A 22,063-nucleotide genomic window follows, 5' to 3' on the forward strand; every position below is an offset into this window, starting at 1 on the left:
AATTAACTCATTAAGTGAAATACTTTTTGTGTATCTTAATTTATTGAAAAGGAAACAGAGATTGATGTTGACGAAGATTAGATTTTAGATTGTAGAGATCTCACTCAATCCTTCATTTGTAGCTATAGTCATAATTCTTTATTAACATTAGTCTTTTCATAACATTTACAATAAGTTAATTTAGTATTTTGATAGTTGGTTAAGGTTTGTAGTTGCCGAACTTAAATTCTTCTAGACTGTAAAAAGCAGTCACTTGTAGATATCCTCCTCAGACGCTTGTTGTGGTGGACTTTGATTTCATCTGGAAGTATATTCCGATATTTGGCGCCAAAGTACGATACGATGGCTGCTTCTCATTCATGGTCAGACGGTGGACAGGTAGAGCATAGTTGTTGGCTCTTCTTATGTGGAAGTCAACATTCACATTGAATCAACCCTTCCCACCGTTGTGTACGTTATGTGTAGAAGATACGCTCGCTCCACCGGAATTTGAGATCATGTCAGTTAACATCGTAGTGCACCTGATGAGACAAAGAGAATACCTCCTCACCTAGATTGCACTACATTCTGTAGTCTACGTGTCTCTGATGTCAAAACGATGCAAAGAGTTCGTTTGAGATTCTTTCTTTGTCACCAACTATTGTTGGCTCTCTTTAGACGAACATGTCTCCAGATTTCAGGAGTCAAGTCTACGACAGCATCAGATTTCAGATGCTGCACATAAGAGGACGGTGAACTGGACCTAAACTCAACATTCACAGTGAATCAACCCTTCCCACCAAAGCTGCTTTATGTGTAGAAAACTCGGTCGCTCCACTGGAATTTGGGATCTGTTCAGTTCCTTTTTTGAATTCGACAATATAACAAAAAATTTAATTTGCACACAGACTGGTGAAAACAAGGATTACTTTGTCAAACAACAATATGGAAAATTGTGTGTAATGAATGTTGTTCACTTTAAGGGTGAATCACTTTCATATGGTATTATGTAACAAAACATGTAAAAAAACATGAATTTGTATGCATAACTTACACCATCAGCAGGTTTTGGGTGCTGGAAAAGAGTTTAATTTACATAAATATTGTAATCAATAACAACATAATCTGTTAAGTCTATTTTTTAGCCTCTTACTTCCATTGAAAGCAGTAACAAACAAACCAGAGAACTCTGCTAAAAGTATACTAACTCACCTATAAGCTAACAAAGTAAAATACTCACCTTGAAGTAAGTAATCGGAATACCTGTGTTAACTCTGTTACTGTCAAACAATTATAAATAACAATTAATTATCTAAATCTAAGCTTGTTACAGACATCACATTTGACCAGTACTAAAATTTGTCTACACTAATACTACTGTATTTGTAGATGTGTGCAAATATTGACTGACACAAGCAAACATGAGAGAGTGAGGGAGAGAGGGAGGGGTAGAGACAGAAGCAGAGAGAGAGGGAGAGAAGGAAGGAGAGAGAGAGGAGGAGAGAGGAGAGAGAGAGGGAGGGAGAGAGAGAGATAGGGGGGGAGAGTACGTTCTATTTAAACATATTGAATTATTTTATTTAAAAAAAGGGAATGTAGTTTGATAAATTCTTTTTACAAACTAAATGTCATCATACTAACTCTATTATAGATAGGTGATACGCTTACGGGAGAAAATTAGAGATGTCTGACAAAATAGTACAACAGCGTAACGAGTGAGTTTACTTACGCTGTTAAACATTTCATCAGCAATCTCCTCTGCAAGCTTCACATCCTCTGGAGAGGCTTTGGAGCCAAGCCACAAGTAGACGATCCCACTCTCAGTTTCCTCCTCACTCTCAAACGGCACTTTCAAGATGTAACTGTGAGACACAAGACAAATTTTTTTCTGATTGTTCAAATGATAATTATCATGCATGGGAACTTAAATTATGAAATGAAATGAAAAATGACTTTATTGAATACAACGTAAAACATATTCAATTGGCGAGGTTAGGACTATTAAGTCCTCTCTTACACCTAACCATAAATTAATAAACTCTACTATTACTGTAAAATAAGAGCCACAATACAGTTTACATTACTATTTTACAATCGAAAATTATAATATCTATTTATATAAAGTAATAAAATGAAACAAAGGTTTTCTATGAAACTAAAAATAAATACATAGAATAAAACTTACAAGGAATTTAACAGACATTCATCCATCACCATTCATACAAAGCCATCGTCCCATACCCTATGCCACGATATCGTCAACCCGAAGAGGCCCAAAACAGATGGTCCCTAAGCACCCCCCGAAACCGTTCCCGACTACGAATACCTCTAATATGATCCGGGAGATTATTCCAAAGTCGACAAGCAGAGACTGTGAATGATTTACTGTAAATAGAGGATCTATGAACAGGAATAGATAACAGAGAGGCTCCACGTCGAGTATTCCAATTGCTTGTTTCAGAAATGAAAGAAAAGCGTTCAGACAGATAGGAAGGGGAATGATCGTTATACAAAATAGAATGTAACATGCTGAGAATGTGGAACTGACGGAGTAGATTCAACTTTAACAGATGTAACTGATTGATGAAGGGTGTTATATGGTCATATCGTCTGAGGTTGAAGATAAAGCGAACACAATAATTTTGAGCACGTTGTAATCTGTCCGAAAGCTCAACCGTCATGTCATTTATAACTTCGCTACAGTAATTGAAATGGCAGAAAATCAGGGTCTTCACTAGCATTACTTTCAAATTCAAAGGTAAATAAATAGCAAATTGCTTAAGACTATGAATACCAGCAAACACCCTGCCACAAGTCTCAGTAACATTATTGGCCCAACTAAGAGTTTTTGTAATAGTCAGTCCAAGATTTTTGACCTTGTCACTGTATGAAAGAGGATGACCGTTCAAAATGAGTGTAGGAGTGTTGTTCAAGTCGATACCGCTCAGAAGTCTGGAAGTTCCAATAAGAATAGTTTGAGTCTTGCTTTCGTTAAGTTTCAGTCCGTGTTTGAAGGCCCACGTTGCAATAGCGTCAATGTCAGTGTTCATGTCAGCAACAATGTTTAGATAGTTCGAAATGGAAAAGTGGTTGTAAATTTGTAAATCGTCGGCATACAGGTGAAAAAATGAGTGTTTGATCATAGCAGTCAAATCGTCGATGTAAATTGAAAAAAAGAAGAGGGCCAAGGACAGAGCCCTGTGGCACCCCTCGATTCACAGGTTTCCAGTAGGAGTCTTTGTCGTTAGACCTAACACACTGCTGACGACCTGACAGATACGACCTAAACCACTCCACACAGCCATCAGAGAATCCGATTTTAGACAATTTCAAAAGAAGCAATGGGTGGTAAACGCAGTCAAAAGCCTTAGAAAAATCAAAAAGCGTTAAAATAGTAACAAGCCTTTTGTCCATTGCCGAACGTATATCTTCAGTGATTTTTAAAAGAGCACTCGTTGTACTGTGATTAGTACGAAATCCTGATTGAAAGTTGGACAAAAGTTTATTGGATTCGAGAAAGAAACATACTTGTTGATGCACCACTCTCTCAAGGCATTATCTCATAATTATCACATAACTTTCCCAATTTTAAGTGAAAAAACTGAAATGTAGCACAAAATTTTATTCAATTTACTATGCAAGTTAAATTTAATGCATCCACCACAGGTATTTTCAAGAGTCATTCAGAGAGTAAGTTTCTTTTACAGATAAAAATAATTATCATCTAACTTTTCCAGTTCACTTTCCGGGAAAACCTCTTTGGGTTGTATTTCAGTTCACAAAGACATTGAATAGCAATATGGACTCCACAGTTGGAGGAAGAGTTGATTGCAGCACTTATTTCGAACTCTGTTTAGGAGTGCACAGAACTGCAAAACCTGTTACACAACCACAGTTACAAAGCACTGCCAAGAATACAAAGAAATTTACTTTCCAAACAACTCTGGTATAAATTTACATTCCAACTTCAACAAAACTTAAGTTTTCTGGCTAAAAATTTAAGTATATTTACTTCCCTAAAAATTCTATACTCATTGAATTCATTTTTTATTAAATTACAATAAAAATTTTTCTTAGAGCTTTCCATTACCTGCCGCACTGAATTCGTTGAAACTAAATGACAGTTATTTAAAAATTGATTTCTTTGTTAGATTAAGGTAGACTTCAACATTACTAAATCATTTTTAATAGCAATACTAAAAACAATTTTGAAAATTAAAAAAAAACTAAACACAAACAACACACAAGTGCATTGTAAGAATACATTAATTCTTGGAAAAGTGATTTTTATTTAACACTTGCTAGAGAAATTTTACAAAAGTTATAGTTCAACATCTCCATTTAAACACATAACAAAATATGTTCTACACTCTGGATGTATTATTCAGTACTCGTATGGGCGAATCTGACGATAGTGCTACCCATCTCCAAGATTGAAAATACTTAAGGAAACCGAAAATTACCAAGTTCTTGCCACTCTAATGCAATATAATACATTTTGAACATAGAAAACTGTCAGTCATTCACATTATTCCGTAAATATTTTCATAACCACAACATTTATTAACGCGACTAACCAGAATGCCGAGTTGAGAGCGGTTGCATCCGGCCTTATTTGCACCAGTCGTGTACACAGAGGGCTGCCGTTGGCGCGCAGGTGGTACAGCTCCACTGGTGCGCTCTGGTTGCGTGGCCGTGGCTCCTTACGCTTGCCCATGTGTATCACCATCTTGCGCTTGAAGTGCGCCAGGAACTTGAAATTCTCCTGCTGTTGATGTGTCCGCACTACTTCCAAGTTCTCTCCGAACAGCTCCTTAAATTTCTTTTGTAACCTGGACAATACCCACGGTTACATCACAGTCGACATCATGGGATAATGTCACAGGTTTATGACCAGCTAAATACACATAAAAGACAACAATCAAAGTAGCAGTGAACAAAATTGGAAAAACAATGTAATACAAATAAATCCAATAGTTTTAATACTTGTGATAGTAATTTTCAAAGATGTTCCATCTCTTTGTATATTTTATTAGTGTTAATCACATGTAAAATTCACAAAAAAAAACTTACTGTCTGATATATACAAAATGAAACCAAATGCATTCTCTACCCCAATAGAACTGATGTACTCGTTTAAGAATTAGAATTATTTATTACAAAATATATCAACACTTTTAATTCGCAAAGAAATAATTCTTAAAAAATTAAGTTATTTTACTTTTCCTTAGGATTTTTTCAAGATTCGGATTACTCTTGAAAATAGAGTTAAAAGAGATAAAAACTTTTGTGTGCAGAGATCAGACCCTTTTTCTTACGGAATACTCATAAACCTCTAGGTGCTACGGTCAATGTACCTGAATGGGCTTAATGTACTGAAAGACTTTACAGTAACTTGTATTGGATCATTCATTTCTAATTTACTAATCTACACACTATTTTGCTATTTCGAAAAACAAATGGACAAAAAAGTAACTTCAGTAGTTAATTTATTTCCAAATGTTACCAATGGTAATGAGGGATATGGTAACTGTTTGCATCATTCAAGTGGAGGGATATTTGTTTGTACTCTCTCAACTGTGGCACTGAAGAATTTTGAAATCAATAAAACACATTCTCAGAGTAATAGGATAGTTGCAGACATCGTAGAAGCATAATACACACAGTGCTCGCAACGTTACAAATATCTGCTGTACTCACGTAAACGTGAACGTGAGCCAGCCCATGTTGGAGGCGTCTCGGCCCTGCCAGAAGTAGACGATACATTGATGGTCCTCCTCGGGCGGTGGACTCTCCTCATCTTCTCCTTCTTCCACGGGCACCCAGTAGCGGCACAGGAACACGTAGCAGTCCTTGCTGTAGAAGTGTCCTGTAACCACCCACAGACACTGATAAGGAGACCGATACAAGTCTTTGTACAAGATGAGGACGTTATTTTCAATAGATGGCTGCTAAACTTAACAGTTCTCAGAGAATTTTTAACAGATCAATGTTGGTTAAATTTAAATTCAAATGGTTTGCGCCAAGTACGGCAAGCGGAAATTTAAAATAAATACAAGAAGGATGTTTGTCATTCAAATTGAACATATCGGTTTGGGGTGAAGGCTAAAGAGCCGGTTTCGCTCCATTTCCAGTTTGTGGACCACGTTGGAAGAAAGATCTCGGCCTCATTCCTTCTTCTTGATTCCGAGACCGTAATGAAAGCTCGTGTAAATATTCTTTCTATTAATTACTCTACATGTGATATCTAAATTTAATTTATAAAATCTTGAATAATAATAATAATTGAATGTGTCTGGTGTGATGAAATAGCAAGTTAATGGCAACATTTTCATTTAATTTCGAGTGAGACTGCCGAATCTAAGTTTAGTGTGCACGTACTAAGTGTATATAGAAAATGTCATAAGATATTGGAAGTAGTAAATTTAATTTAACAAATTGATGATTTCAATGCTGATTTGAACACATAGTAAACGATTTAATTTCCCAGCGAGTGAAATCAGTCATATGAAACTCAACCAATATAATGGAATAAATCTACTATTATATAAACTATACTATTGTTCAACACAAGACAAGTTCTTCACTTAGAAATTTAGAATTTTAAAACTTGATAATATTCACTGATCACATAGGACTGACATATATTTTTTTATGATTATCAATTAATTTTAACAATGGTGCTTTTAAATAATTTCTCTCATGAAAAGTAAAAGAGTTAGCTCAGCCTACCACTTGAGAGGCAGACAAATTTCATTTCTTTCTGTCTCCACAATATCTTGTGAACAGACATATATGTAGACTTCAACAATTAAATGAAGCTTTATTTTGTTCAAGGAACTTCGAGTTTCATGATAGTCCATGTCACTCAATGGTATTTGGCTGAGCGTTAACATTATGATATCTCGAGAATGAATCAAGCTGTAAACTTGAAATCTTGTGTATTTTGCTTAGTTATCACTAAGTATTTTGGCAAAATTCATCTTCTGTATGTCTGTTTTCCGCTGCATACCTCAAGAACAAATTGAGCTCAGAACTTTAAATTTTGCATGTAAAATCGTTCGTACATAGGTAATGTTGTGTTCGATGAAGGGCATGTGGCTGAACCCTTACAAAGGCTCACTATTCGAAAGATATCTTGAGAACAATTTCATCTGTAGGCTGTAAATTTTGCATGAAGCTTCATTCTACACATACAAGAGTTAGCTTGATGAAGGTGTCTATTCAAGGTATTTGACAGAGCATCATCGAAGTGTATTACTCAGTAGGCTGGCAGATTTTCTCTTCTGTCTGTCAATCCACAGGACATCTTGATAATGAAAGGAGCTATAGACTTGAGTAAAGCCTGTTACGTGATACATGTTATAGCGTACTCCTATCTTGCCTGACGAACATAATGACAAAGACATACCTATTTCCTCCTCTGGCAGTCTGACGAACTTCTTGTTGATGGTACCTTCCAGCACGAAGGCCTCCATGGCGTCCAGATCATCGTTCCAATCGTCCATGAGCTGCTGGGCCTCCGTGGCGGTCATCGGTGGCTGTCTCGGTGTGAACAGGGCAGCCAGATCAGCCTGCACAAGGACAGTTACTGAGTACACTGATATTTTTTACGCAAAAAACCGAATTGAATTGAATGATTCTCTTGCAGATTAGAGGTAAAGATGTGGTTGTTGCGAGTTCCTAAATATTCACAATAATAAGCCACAATGGCTCAAAAGTTATATTAACTGTGGACTTGGAGGAACCAGCAGAGCATATTTGGCTAAACTGTCCTGCCATATCAAAAATTCAGAAAAGATTCCTAGGGGCATATCTCCTCAGCCCCAAGGACATCAGAGAACAGGAGCCCTCAAATCTGATTGGCTTCTGTAAAAGTCTCAGATTCTGAGGACACAAATATAAGTAAGGGAAGCGCAAAGGTCCTTTTAGTACTAAGTGAGGGGACAATCGTCTTATTCTCTCAGGATAAAAAAAAAAAACTGTGGACTTGAAGCAGCTATTTCAAATCTATTTCTACAAACTCTTTACCTCTACAATGATGGTTTTTATTTAAAATTGAAGGAATTGATGCCAAAAAAATGGAACTCACGATTCTTTTTTACATTTTTAAAATTTAAATTTCCTTTTTCGCAAATTATCTTATTGACTTACCCCATAGAGAGTTTAAAAACATACAATTATTCGTCATTTAAGGAAATTTAAATATTTTGCTCACACAAGAAGAGCCCCATAACTACAATCTTTGTAAATATTACTCATCAAATAAATAAATTCTTACCATATTATGCACATCTCATAACTTCAGTAGTTTTGTACAACAGTTTTATTTCATTTGTTTTTTTTATGGAATCTCTTCCAGTAATGATTTCCTATTTTATAAGAACCTAAGAACACCTCAAAAGGCAACTGAATCTAATAAGCAAATCTGCGTGAGAACAGCTTGTAAAGTTTGCCTTGTTGACATAATCTTTAACTAAGGGTAGTTACACAATGTCCGGAGGAAGTTTATTTAGCCAATTCTGAATGTCAACTCTTTCCAATTTCTTTAACAAGTTCACAACGTCAGCGTTTTTCCGGACTTTTTTATTTGCTATAGAATTTTTCAGTAATAATGACAAAAAACTGTTTTTTACGTCAAACATCTAAGTACAAAGAGAAAAGTATATAGACTTCACAATTTTGCACAAAAGCAATTATTTCATCATGTTTTTTCAAGTTTTCACTGTGTGCCACAAGGGGTACCTAAAAAAATTAATTAACTTTAAAAATTAAGCAATCGTGAACCCAGCAGTGTACACGATAGTCTGAGGTATTTATTTAAGCGCAGGATCTAGTTTAACAAACCACCAAGACGGGCAGACAATAAAAACACAATAATGAAATACATAGCGTAAACCCATCGGGTGTACGCCGCACTTTACAAAAGCGGGTACACAATGGCAGTTGTGAAAGATCGCGTGTGCCCGATGGGTACAAGTCGTCGTGAACATGTTAACAATTCGATTTTTTAGTAATTTCAAGATCAAATATAGTTTTCCAAATTTCAACTGTCGTTCTCATTTAACCAATAAGACTATGAAATGGTGTAAACAATTTGTAATATATAAAACAACCATAAGTTCAAACTTGAATTAAGTTATAATAACAAAGTACAGTAGATATTTCATTACGACAATACCCGTACAAGATTACCTTAGTCTCCTGCTGTCTAGCCCACTTATTGAGATCTGCCCCTGTCTTCTGCACAGATTCTGCAGTTCGAGTGAAATCCACAGCAATAACCTACAACAGTGTTTGCATTAACCCTTAGTTCACGAAAACCATAAACCAGACCCCATGGAACTGTGGGAAAAGTCTAAAATATTAGTACAATGTGATGGACTTGTTTGTTAAAGACCACATTGTCCATGGTTCTTGGAACACACTTTTTCTTTCTTGAGCTGTACTAGTTCAATCATCACTGCTATATTTGAGACATGGATGTCTTATGACTACACCTCAACATTCTTCAACCCAGTCATGCCTTACAAAGGTTGGTACGATATCAATTGCATACGGGGGAGGGGATGTCTTGCTTGCTATCAGAAATGACCAACATTCTTTCAAGAGTAAGTCTTCTCTGAGGTGTATGGACAAAAAGTTATGTAGTTGGAAGAAAAATCTTTATTGCAATTTTGAAGGTTTTCTATTTTTGGATAAAAAGTATAGATATCCCAGTTGGAACATTAACTATAAACTAACCAATTTTAGCTATAATAATACGAGTTACATTGAAATTTAGCTTATTTATATCTGTGTTCAGACAAATTCAGAAAATAATTTACAGACAAATAACTTTTAGTTTCTATGTGAAAACAACAATAAAGGGTACAGGTTTTTGGCGCTTTTCCAAACTGCAACTGAAAACTCATATCTCTGAAACTTGTGATCTGCTCAAGACCCAATTTTTAAGATAGGTACAAGTGTACTAGCTGACTTTTATGCACTAATATTTTGTATAGCACAGCTTCCTTAATTCTTCTAGCCCCAATGTCTGATACGCCTAATTAGTGTTATTGAAATCTCCAATATCTGTTATATTCAGATATTTACAATTTATTACTTGTACTAATGTGAAAATCAACTTTACAAATGTCAATACAACTGATGCAAAGTTATATTATATTGTAAATTTGTGTGGGAACAAAATTTTAGTCTAAAGTATTAATATTTGTATATGTAGTTAGCTAAATAATCAAAGCCTGTTGTATCAATCCTATTCACTGATGTTTATCAAATTAGGGACCAGGTTTACTGATGCAATTATAATTATGAAAACTTTAGCCAAAATCGCTTGAATTAGAGTAATTTAGAGTTCAATGATAAAAACAATAAAACTAAAACAACTAAGAGCAGAGATAAATATACCGTAGCAGCAGAGATAGGTGATAGGGTAATGTCTTAATTGGAAAGTAAACGTTTATGAAGTCACAGTTTGTAAAACTTGTATTTTCTAAAATAACTAAAGTAAGAAATCTTCATAATCAGTATTATATGTATATAAATGTTCTGTATTTTTAACAAAAGCCACATTTCTCACATTCAAAGCAAAGCACATTTTGACCTTATTATTTTCTCAACACTATATATTCTTTGTTTGAAGGTTATTTTTGACAATGAAAGGATTGTGAAGGAAACAGGATTTTTCCGGACATTTTCCATTGTTCAGTGAAACAAGAAAATGTCACGTGAGAAGTGACACACTTTTCACATGACATTTTCTTGTTTCACTGAACGATGGCAAATGTCCGGAAAAATCCTGATTCCTTCACAATATATTTCTCTTCCAAAATTCAACCATTTGTCCCCAACCAGAACAACCTTACCTCGTCCCATCCAGAGAACTTGATTTTGAAGATCTGGGACTCCGTACCTTCCTGCACTCGGGTGACCAGGGCATGGGACGGACGCTCCATCATCGTGAACAGCTCATGGGACAGCTTCACTGCAGCTGCTCGCACTAGTCGAGTCGATTTCTTGCCAAACCTGGCGAACATAACAATTATTACTGCGGTTTGCTTCATATTATATTCACTATTTTTTGTAAAGTAAAGAATTTCTTCACTCATTTAAATGATTTCAAACCTTATTTGAAATATCGCATTCACTATTTAAAAATACAACAGAATGGTTATGGTTATCAATCAGATCTCTCTATCAAAAAACAGGTGTTCCTCAAGGCTCAAAGCTATGCTCTTCTTTATTAGTACTTTTCATAATTATTGATCTCATTCTCTAAGTTTGAATTTAGCTCTTGAAATTAATAGTCACTTAGCAAATCCTCTTTTTTTGGTTGCTACCAATCTTATTATTAACCATACATCCATTTTAATGATATGTTCCACAGTGTCTCTAGTAAACTTTTAACCTGGATTTCATCAACAAACTCTAACTCAACTTGTCGGAAACTCATGTAATGAAATTTCAAACGGTAATTCATTAAACTTTTCCCATAGATTTATCTATCAATGGCCTAGCAGTGAATAGAGTCTCATCTACTAAGATTTTAGGTGTTCACTTTGACAAGAAATTAAATTGGGATACACAATCACAAAACTTAGCAAACAATTTAATTCTACGATATACGCTCTAAGGTGCCTATGGATATTTGCAAACTGGGACACGCTAAGCTGGATTACTTTGGCTTGGTAGAACCAAAGTTGAGATATGACATCATATCCTGGGGGTTCACCACCTCCAATAATTTTCAACGCATTTTTTAACTCCAAAAGAGGACTTTAAGGGTAGTTTGGGGTATTGGGCAGTGAGACAGCTGTTCCGAATAAGTGGCATCCTCATACTTTTAGACCCACTAATTTATCATACTGTAATTTTTTTTCACAAATCGTCATTTATTCTCTATATTAGACCACTCGTGTAATACTAGGCAAAGGAATGCTATTATTTCAGATAGATTTAGACTAATATACGGCACTTTACCTAGTTTCAAAATTTGCTTTTGTTGAATTGTCACTACATGTTTCGGGACAAAAGTCCCATAGTCAGTTGTGTAAAAACACGGATTTATTACAAACATGGATTTGTAGATTTAGAATGTCTCTTATACAAAACTTTAATAAATTGTTATGGACCTAAGATTTTTTATTCTTTTCTAATATATTTATAAATAACTTAACACTCCCGATAATTTAAAATCTAAGTTAGATCATATTTGTTCAGAAAGACCTTTTACAGTCTGCAAGAGGTATTTGAGTAGATTGGTTTGGTTAGTAGTGCAAAAATTAGTCATTTTACAAATTTTAAACTAGCTGTTGATATTTCTATTAATTTTGACATTATTTTAAATATTTTGATGTGATTTTACTGGATAAACATTTGATGATGTGCACAGAAAAGCTGTATGTTCTATTGTGTAAATAAATAACTTATCAGTAAATTAAAAATAAAATGGGTAAAATATTAAGATATTATTCAGAATGAATTGTTAATACATTATAAAGTGGAATATCAACAAAACTTTAAACAATTAATGAACATAACAATATTTTTACTATAATTCGTATTTAAAAATTGATTTTAATGATTACGTCACTGATTCTGGACATACCATACGAACAAGTCCATGTAGCAATCCAGTATGTAGACATTGCGACTCTGCAGCAGGGTGTGCACCAACTTGTTGTGGGTCAACTCCACCTGGGGCAACTCCAGGTATCCCATCCCCAGCTTCACTTGGTACAGCCGAGGTGGGATGATCGCAAAGTCATCACTCACGTGTTCCTGCACAGGAATATAACAGCTGATGAAACAGAGAAGTAGTGATGGGAGAATCTAATACTTAACCCATTGCGGATCGTATTGTTTTGGCGCGCGGGCACCAGCGGGCACGAATTAATTCATGGTCAGCGGCCGCACGAACATCAATGGTGCGCCACATCGTATCGCTCGCTATTGTATACTAGAAAATTCAGCTGCGAAGGTATTCGTTCAGATGGGACATGGGCCTGCTGGGGTATCCGTGATGTAGGAACGATAACACACGAGCAAGGTCATACGGCGTGGCAGGGATGATGCCTGAATCATAGTCTAAATAAAGCGGCTCGGGCGAATCGATTGCAACATCCGGGCCATTATCTAGACTAAACCCACCAACATGCACGTCTGCGTCGTTTAGTTGTGTCATTAACCTCAAAAGTATTATAATAACAACTGAGGAAAACACCCAATCAGAAGCACTAAAAAGCAGAGAGTAAACTCATATGAATGATTTTTCAACTTCGACATACAACTGCAATCTGTAGGGTATTTATAAAAGTTTTGAAAACTCTAAACGTAAACCGTTGTTAAACACTCTTAGTAGACAAGTGAAGATGATCGCCCGATCTATCAGACATTAACAGAACTACTTGGAGGGAAATTTAAAAGCAGACCGCTTTTTCGACCTGAGCTCGTCACGCAGCAGCCGGGCCTAACGAGCACGGGCTCGTCAGTGATCCGCAATGGGTTAAAAGAATCGAATACAGTGTATTCAAAAGCACCCTTGTATTCGAATATTTATTATTACTTCCTACCCATAATCCATTGTTTCTTGGGAATTTGGATTTTCCCTACCAAAAGGTGGGAAAATCCTTTGCCTTTTTGTGTCTCCTGCTAACATGTCATACCCATGATTTATGAACTGCGGAAACAATATATATTTGTTTACTTACTACTTCAGTCCTGTTTGAAACATTCCTTTCTGCTGCAGGTTTTGTCACCAATGACGTGAGGAGTCAATTTCATAACTTTTTTACACATTTATTTAACTTTGCTTATTATGGTTGTTTTCAGAATTAAATTCTCTACAATCTGTATTAGGAAAAACAATTTGTTTATTGGTCATTTAACAATGTTATTGGATATCAAACATTTAAGACGGTATTTTTGATATTAGATTTTTGGCAAATTTCATACTTTTTCTCAAAAACTGTTCACACAACAACCTCTAAAGTGGTTTTATTTGATTTTTCAGGTGAGTTTCCTTATAAATCCACCTTATTTGAGTTAAAAAGTAAGAACAAAACATTTCAGAATCACTTAATTTATTTTTAGCTCTACAATCACGTCTTAAAATATTTTACCATATTTCTGACTCACCCTGTATATATATATATATAAAACATTCATATATTCATATAAATTGAATACAACTCTTGAATACTCTATTTCAATACTATTAGTCCAAACAAATGAATACTGTAGGTTTGAATTCGACTCTTCCAGAGAAATTGTATTCATTTCAAAAGTATTTGAATTCATTTTGAGGTATTCCAATATGTAAATACCCGGTCTGTAATCGAATACTATTCGATTGTGTACCTTGGTTAAAAATTGTGATTTAACATCCGATGGATCTTTCCAGGTACAAGATCCGTTGATCACTAGCGATAGAGATTCCGGTTTTAGCTCATAGATTATAGACTCGTCCTTCAATGTCTATGTCTATGTCCGACTATATCCTTCACCACTCAAAGGTGGATGGCATGAACATCTTGACGATGCTACTCTTGTGTCCGCAAGTAGCGCTTTACACCACACAGCAGATAGCGCACTTACAATTTAGCAGAACTCACTCACTTATCACTTTGGCAGTACTCTAATGCATCAAAATGCATATAGCACACGGTTAATTATTTACTCTTACAATTATTTTGCTGTTTAAGAAAATACTAGTTCAAAATACTCATAATCAGCATACAAAACTAGAAAATTAAGATAATTTGTAATTCGTCCTGTTTTATATATTTATATAAATTTTGTACATAATATTAATAATTTTTTAATTAATTTTAAAACCAAGTTTGTAGATAATCGTTAACTAAAACATGTATAATTTATTCGATTTGATGAAAATACAAATTATTAAGATGGAACAATTTATCTAAAAAAAGACTGTAAGTTTGACAATACTTAAAATATTCCGTCAAAGTAACACTTTATTTTTTCAAGTCCTTCTGCCTACACAACTCTGCCAGTACTACTGTGATCTATGAAAGACAGAATTAGAGGATTATTGTGTATGCAATGACCACTTACGATAACCGGTTCTTCAGGCCTCATTCCATCTTCTTCGCCCAAAGCCTTCCAGAAGTCTGCGCTCTCATCGTTGAGAGTCTCCATAATTATCTCAGCCTTGTTCTTGCGTTCGTTCTTGTTGATCTTCTCCGCTAACAGTCTGGAAAGTTTTATAAATACATAAATAAATGTACCTAGTAGTTGGGATTAGTTGTATATTTTCCGAGTAATTATGACTATTCCAATTTGTAACGTAAAAAAGATAGTAATAGTAGTTGTAGTGGTAGATAGAGACCGACCTTGCTTTGGACTTGAAGGTGTTTTTAGCTCGCTTGCCGTACCACATGAATATCTTGAGCCCAGTGTCCAGCAGGAAGACGAACCGAGGATCCAGAGACTCCGCAGAGACTGGCACCGGCTCCAGGTGTATACTGGAGTTGCCGGCACCGTGTACTCGGTACAGACGCACAGTGTACGCCTGCAATACCAAACATGTTCCATTTACTCACTCAAATATTTGGAAAAAACTCCTAAATTAAATGAAGTAACAAATTTCTAAAATAAGAAAACAAATTAATATTTTTTTATTATGGAAGATTTTTCTTAGAGTTTGTTTTACTTCATAAATATATTTGTATAATACAAGGTTTATCCAGAAAGTTACTCAAAAAAGGCTTGCTTCATCGCTGAATTTCCTTGAATATGATAAATATGAGCAAAATATGTTAATTACGAGGCAGTCTCTGTAATGAGGACCCCCGCATTCTCCCAAAAATCCAAGACGATGTCTCCAAATTCCATCACGCAGAAAGATCAACAAGCAAAATATTTCCTAGGATGATAAAGGATTGGTTCTAGTTGATTTCCTTGAACGAGGCTCGGCAATCAATGCAGAATGATACTGTGAAACACTGCAGAAACTTCGGTAAGAAATATAAACATAGGGGAAAATAACCTTAAAATTTTTCTTTTTCACAACAATGCATGTCGACACACAGCCAATCATACCTGATAGCTTTGGGATGATTTTGGATAGGAGATGTCCGACCATCCTCCATAGAGCAGCATGTGACTCTCTTTCCAGTGATGAAGACCTAACTTGCATTTCAGTGCTTCAATAGTGACGCAGAACTTCACACTGGCATTAACCAACGTTTAATATCTTACATGGAGAATTTCTCCAAAATTGGAATCGAAAGAGTTTGACATGCTATAATGAGTGGCTCAATCTAAATGAGGATTACACTGAAAAATAGTCTAAGAATATAGCTTTTAAATCTACAATATACAGGGTATAAATTAAGTCCTGATACACCTGGATATATTCCAAACGGATTGAGATATCGATGTACAATCTTCACCATGCCTATTAAAATAGTTTTTTGGATGGTAAAAATATTTCACCCCCCTTTTTGAAAGTGGGTTGAGGGAGGTCACTTTAAATTTTCAAATTGCAATCCCTATCTTTAGACATGTCATTTAAAAGGTAGTGAAAAGAAACACAATGATATGAAAAAAACCCTCTACGACAACCCTAGCAAAAGTTATGGACAAGTAATCCCTTACATTGTAATGCCACCTAGAAAAAGACAACTCTTACCATACAATACAATTATTTTTTATTATCATTATTTAACAGTTATACAAAATTGTATGATATGCGTCACTAATCCTATTTTTCACCCAATAAGCTTCGTCATGTATACAATTTTTAAAATTAAACAAAACATTTCAAACAAATAATAATAATAATAAAAACGCATTCAATCAATTTCACACATATACATATACACATATTTTAAAATCACATCAACTGAGTCGTACACCCTTCAACTCCCCACGTCTTTCAGCTCTGACAACGTTGGTTGCTGCTGTGTTCCAGGAACTCGCCCATGGAATAAAATGTGTTTTCTATTAAACCACAACGTGTTTCTTTCAATGCCTTTTGAATTTTGATTGATTTGTGATAGATTTGATTTTTTCTGGTAAAATCTGACACCCATCTCAGATGGGAAATGGCCATGAAGCTGTAGCCTGTGTTGAGCAACTCTGTAGTTTTCTCCAGCTCTTGTATTATAACCATGGACATCCCTACCTTGCACCAACGTACACCTGAAATGACAGAACATGCTCGTCTCAAGCATGTACAGCGCAGGCAATGTCATTAACCAAAACTATGCACACCAGATACATTAGATGCTGCGTAAAGGGATAAGATGGGCCCCTCAAAGTCTTACTAGATGATATCACCCATGCATTGTGTGAGAAATTGGCATTGGTCCCTACTGATTATTATTTTTTTGTACGGTATTTGCCCATAACTTTTGCTAAAAACGGTGTAGAGGTGTTTTCTTAGTGTCATTGTGTTTCTATTTAATAGACCTTTAATACGACTTATCACAAGATAGGGGTTACAATTTGAAAAGTTATCCCCCATACCCCTCTTTGAAAAGGGGGTTAAAATTTTTTACCCTCTAAAAAGTTAAAAAAAGTATTTTAATAGGCATGGTGAAGATTGTACATTGACATCTCAAACCGTTAGGAATATATTCAGGCGAATCAGGACTTAATTTACACCCTGTATAATACAAGTGTTTTCTTTCAGTTTGTTAATTTTTTATTTCAAAACGACTGATACTTTTTAGACAGCCTTCATATTATAGTTGATCCTCAACCAGTTATAAAACTGGATTACAAACGCAGTACGCTGAAAGTCTGCTATACATTTTTAATACTATTAGACTATATTCTTAGTAATAGTGGTGGGCGAGGGGGAGGGGAATTCTACCTACCACATCCTCCACTGTGTAGAAGCCGCTAGATGTGCGGCCACCCTCTATGTAGACAATGTCGTTCGGGAACAATGCCAGGAACTCCTCAGATTCATCTCCTTGTTCCTCCCGTGCTGTCCGACACTCTGCTCCCAGGAAGTTGCGCAAATTTACTGCGTGGATAGCAGAACAAGCTCGCTTGTCCAGCTGCCAAACCATGAGGCGTTGTTAGCTTGCTTTTAATAACAGTTGTAGGCACAGTAAAATTCTGCTTTTAACTTACACAATTTCCCAAGATAACGTTTTTTATATGTACTGGGTGTCACACGAAGAGGTGACATTTGATTTTATATTATTTGTCCATTTATGCACCAAACATTTTCAAACTCTACACAATTCATTAAAAAGGTTTTAAAAATATTCTGTGAAAATTTCAGCTCTCTAGCAATTGCTGAAACGAAATGGTGGCATTTTGAAAAAATACATACTTTAAAAACCCTGAAGAATGGTATTTTTTGTTTTGTTAAATTATTTATTGTCATATTCTTAAGAAAAGTTAAGATTTAAGAATTTTTAAGAAAATGTATAATAATTATAATTACTAACACTGATTTGCTATTTTCCAATTTAAAGTATGTTAATTTCTAGATATTGCAATAAAAGTTCATAGTCTATTCAGAATTTAACCCTACCGCTGCAAGGCTATTTGTTCACAGCTTGTTCCATACTTGCCAAGCCTTTGACCAGAGGCATCTATTAACACTTTCACTGCCGACCACATCATTTGATTTCGCACATGGAATTTTATAGACTGCCAACAACGTCTTTTGACGGGACCGACTTTTACAGTAATAAAAATGCATTTAAATGTGTTTGGACTTTGGCATTGATAGTAATTCGCTATTTCCATGTTTTTGTTTCTTACTCTATGGATTATGAACTATGAAATGTTGTGGACAGTCATCTGGAATATTGGATAAAAAGTGGTTTGTTTACGAGCTCACCGTTGCGTCGGCCGTTTGCTGTCGTTCTCCTATCGTTCAGCTAATTCGTTGTAAGCATTGTTATTGTTTTGCTTGCTATTGCTATTACTTTAGTTTAGACCAATTGTTTTATGAGTAAATACAATTAATCGTGACAGTATTGAAGACTATCAAGTGCTAGAAAAGTTACTCAGATTTTCAAGTGACAATGAAAGTAATGATTTATTCCAAGATGACACAGATAATGATCCTGAATTTACTACCGATGGACTTCTTGGAGATACAAGTACGTTTCCTAACATTGATTTTTTCTCTCAAATAACAAATTAGCACCAGTTCACCTTCCTCTCAGTGCAATATCAAGAATCTGATGCTGTCACAGACGACTCCTGGAATCTTGAGTCATGTTCCTCTGAAGAGATCCAAAAAGAGAAATTTTTTGGTCTTTATTTGGAATCTCTCCAGATTCCTGGAGCGAAAGTCTGTGACAGCGTCAGATTCCAGACGCTGCACTAAGAGGAAGGTGAACTAGAGCTAAACTATGAGCTTATGTGTAGAAAACCCGGTTGATCCACCGTGCTTAAAGACTGTGTCTTAAACATTATACTCCATTTAATTGTGCACCTGATGAGGCAATGAGAATACCTCTTCACCTATATTACACTTGATTTTGTAGTCCAGGTGTCTCTGAGGTTTAAATAATATGAGGAGTTCACTTTGAGGATCTTTGTTGGTGACATTTTTTTTATCTGTTAGGTCAGTTTATGATTTCATGTTTAGGCAACTGACGTACCATAATGAAATGATATTAACATTTTTGCTGAACCGCTCATGTTCACATAATGCAGACGCTCGGATTTCTGTAAGTCATTTGGTTTGATATTATAACAAAAGATTGAATCATATTTTATTCAATATGATTTCTTATATCACATATTATTCAATATTAACCCTTTGATCGGTGGGTTTTTCTCAATAAGAGTGCCCTAAAAGTGAATTTTTAAAAAATTTGATATTTTGTTTTTTTTTTAAGTAATTTGGGGTTACTGCAGTAGATGTGTTAATAAAAACACTCAATTCAATGTTATATAAGTTTTTTTTGTATTTATACAGAAAATGATCTAATTATGCACAAAAGTTAGTATAGGCACTTACAAAATATGAGAATAAAATAAAATATTCAGCATTATCTCATTAACATACTAAGGTACAAGTTAGTAAAAGTCTCCTCAGAAATCTTTGATGGCATGATAGATGTGAAAAGTCGGACATACAAAGCGGAACTTCACAATCCCGGCACATTATGTCCCAGCGCTTGTGCAATTTCACGTAATCAGTAATTACACAAAGGGTTAACCAATAAAGAATAATAATTTTTCTTGGTAGTCCACATTATCTAATATTATTGTGCCACAGAATTTAAAGTTTTTGTAAAAATATGGAATAGTGGAGTTATATAGATATGAATAGTTGAATTTTGAGTAAATAGTGCCCAAACAGTATGGACATCGATAGCCAAAGTTTTAACTATCAGAAAGGTATTTTCATCCTCACCGTAGCCTTGTCGCCTATCCAGAAGTAAATCTGCCACTGTAGGTTGCTAGATTCATCGAGCCTGGTCTTGAGGATGATGTAACAATCGCCCTCGTAGAACTTGCCGTGTGCCACCTCCTCCACCTGGTTGGGCAGGAAGTTCTCTATCTCCCACACGGTCAGCCCCGGCATCTGTCCCGCATCCTCATCGAACAGTTCTGAGTAGTCCAACTGTGGTTTCTCCAATGACTCGTCCCACCGCTTCGGCCTGAAGTCCAACCACGTCATGTTGATTTTTGTGATTTTTACAATAGCAGTTGTATCATTGTAGCCATATTGGAAGATGTCAATGTATGAAACTATAAGATATTAAAAAGTACTGTTATGGTCAATATGATCGTTTATACATATACTTCATCCATCCATAAATTTTATACATCTTAAAAATTTGTAAAATTTAAAACGATATGCAAAATTATTGACAAAAAATAAATATAGCCAAGTAAGAATATTCCTTTAAAATGTCAAATAAAAAGATGAATAATTAGCCTTCTGAGTACCACGAAGTAAATGAGTTCTTTATCAAAATAAGTCCATTCCAATATTTGGAAACATTTTTAGTGAAAAAGGATATAAAATGTAATATTAAATCGGTGCCTTGGTATTATCTGGAGACCACTATTGTTGGTAGAGTTTTTCTTACCGGGGACCTAAAAAGCTACATTATTAGAAAACACAGACTTAATTTGACTTGCTTTGAAAACTACATGTCACTGCCACGATCGATTTTTGTTTTCTGCCTCCCAAAAAGAAGTGATGTTGACGAGCGCTATGTGATCTGAGCTTGAATTTAGGTCCTATCTCGAGGAATGTTTTATTTTTCGCAGGACGTGTGGGGTGGCGCTAAAACTTATGACTAGGGGCTTTTCCAATCAGTACTTTCCCGACCTCAGATCGCATGCCACATCATCAAGTAGATAGGGATTAAGGATAAGGGCGAGCATCACAAAATAATAACATCAATATCTGTAAAAACTCACTTGAGCGATTCTGCTTTCACTTCTTCTAAGGTCTTCTGTTTATTCTTCTCCTTGGCAATGTCTTTCATTCCCTAGAACATTTACAGGCAACCATTTGAGCAATATCACTTAATATTAATAAATCTATAATAGTCTAAATTAAAATTACAATACTTCTGTTGCTTCAAAATTGTGACTTCTTAAGGGTTGCCTTTGTATTGGATCGAAGTACATTCCAACCTGTTTGGATTTGACAATGAGGCATTAAAAAACTATTAGGTTAATTTAATCCCTTAAGTTTTTATTTTTATCCTAATATTAAACCATTCATTTTTCTGCTCAATAAAGAATGATTGGATTTAATCTTAAGTGTTTCTCGAAGATTTAAACATATTTTTAAGTTGGTATTTATTTAAGCCCGGACCACTTTTCATGACAAATTATCAAAAACTTTTGTGTTACAAACTTGAAGACTGGGAATAAGTGAAAACGGTGATGCAGATGTAGACTTTGAACACAAATGGCACGAGTTTGTTTCATAACACATTGTTAATTAGCATACCTTCAATATCTTGGCCTGGTCAGAGTCAGCTTCTTCATGATCTCTCTTGCCTCTCCTCAGCCGCAGCTTGCGAGCGATGGGATCTTTACTGGCACCTGGAAAGCAATTCCAATTGATGATTGTTGTGATAAAGTATTACTTCGTTCAATCTATTTCACC

The 22,063-nt window shown here is 35.3% G+C and overlaps 1 protein-coding gene across 1 annotated transcript in view; it reads right to left on the reverse strand.

Moving 5' to 3' along the window:
* The window catches only part of LOC124367345 (protein flightless-1), a 47,202-nt gene that overhangs the window by 11,237 nt on the left and 13,902 nt on the right, over nucleotides 1-22,063 (reverse strand). Inside the window, exons 8-20 of the mRNA XM_046824090.1 lie at nucleotides 21,905-21,999; nucleotides 21,364-21,434; nucleotides 20,345-20,591; nucleotides 17,829-18,014; nucleotides 15,336-15,514; nucleotides 15,058-15,196; nucleotides 12,590-12,762; nucleotides 10,848-11,007; nucleotides 9,175-9,264; nucleotides 7,391-7,553; nucleotides 5,680-5,848; nucleotides 4,557-4,811; nucleotides 1,709-1,841 (exon numbers count right to left, since the gene is read on the reverse strand). Of these exons, the coding sequence (XP_046680046.1) occupies nucleotides 1,709-1,841; nucleotides 4,557-4,811; nucleotides 5,680-5,848; nucleotides 7,391-7,553; nucleotides 9,175-9,264; nucleotides 10,848-11,007; nucleotides 12,590-12,762; nucleotides 15,058-15,196; nucleotides 15,336-15,514; nucleotides 17,829-18,014; nucleotides 20,345-20,591; nucleotides 21,364-21,434; nucleotides 21,905-21,999 (2,060 nt within the window). The remainder of the gene's footprint in view (nucleotides 1-1,708; nucleotides 1,842-4,556; nucleotides 4,812-5,679; nucleotides 5,849-7,390; nucleotides 7,554-9,174; nucleotides 9,265-10,847; nucleotides 11,008-12,589; nucleotides 12,763-15,057; nucleotides 15,197-15,335; nucleotides 15,515-17,828; nucleotides 18,015-20,344; nucleotides 20,592-21,363; nucleotides 21,435-21,904; nucleotides 22,000-22,063) is intronic.

Source organism: Homalodisca vitripennis, chromosome 8, assembly GCF_021130785.1.
Source record: "Homalodisca vitripennis isolate AUS2020 chromosome 8, UT_GWSS_2.1, whole genome shotgun sequence".
Classification (NCBI taxonomy): Eukaryota; Metazoa; Arthropoda; class Insecta; order Hemiptera; family Cicadellidae; genus Homalodisca; species Homalodisca vitripennis.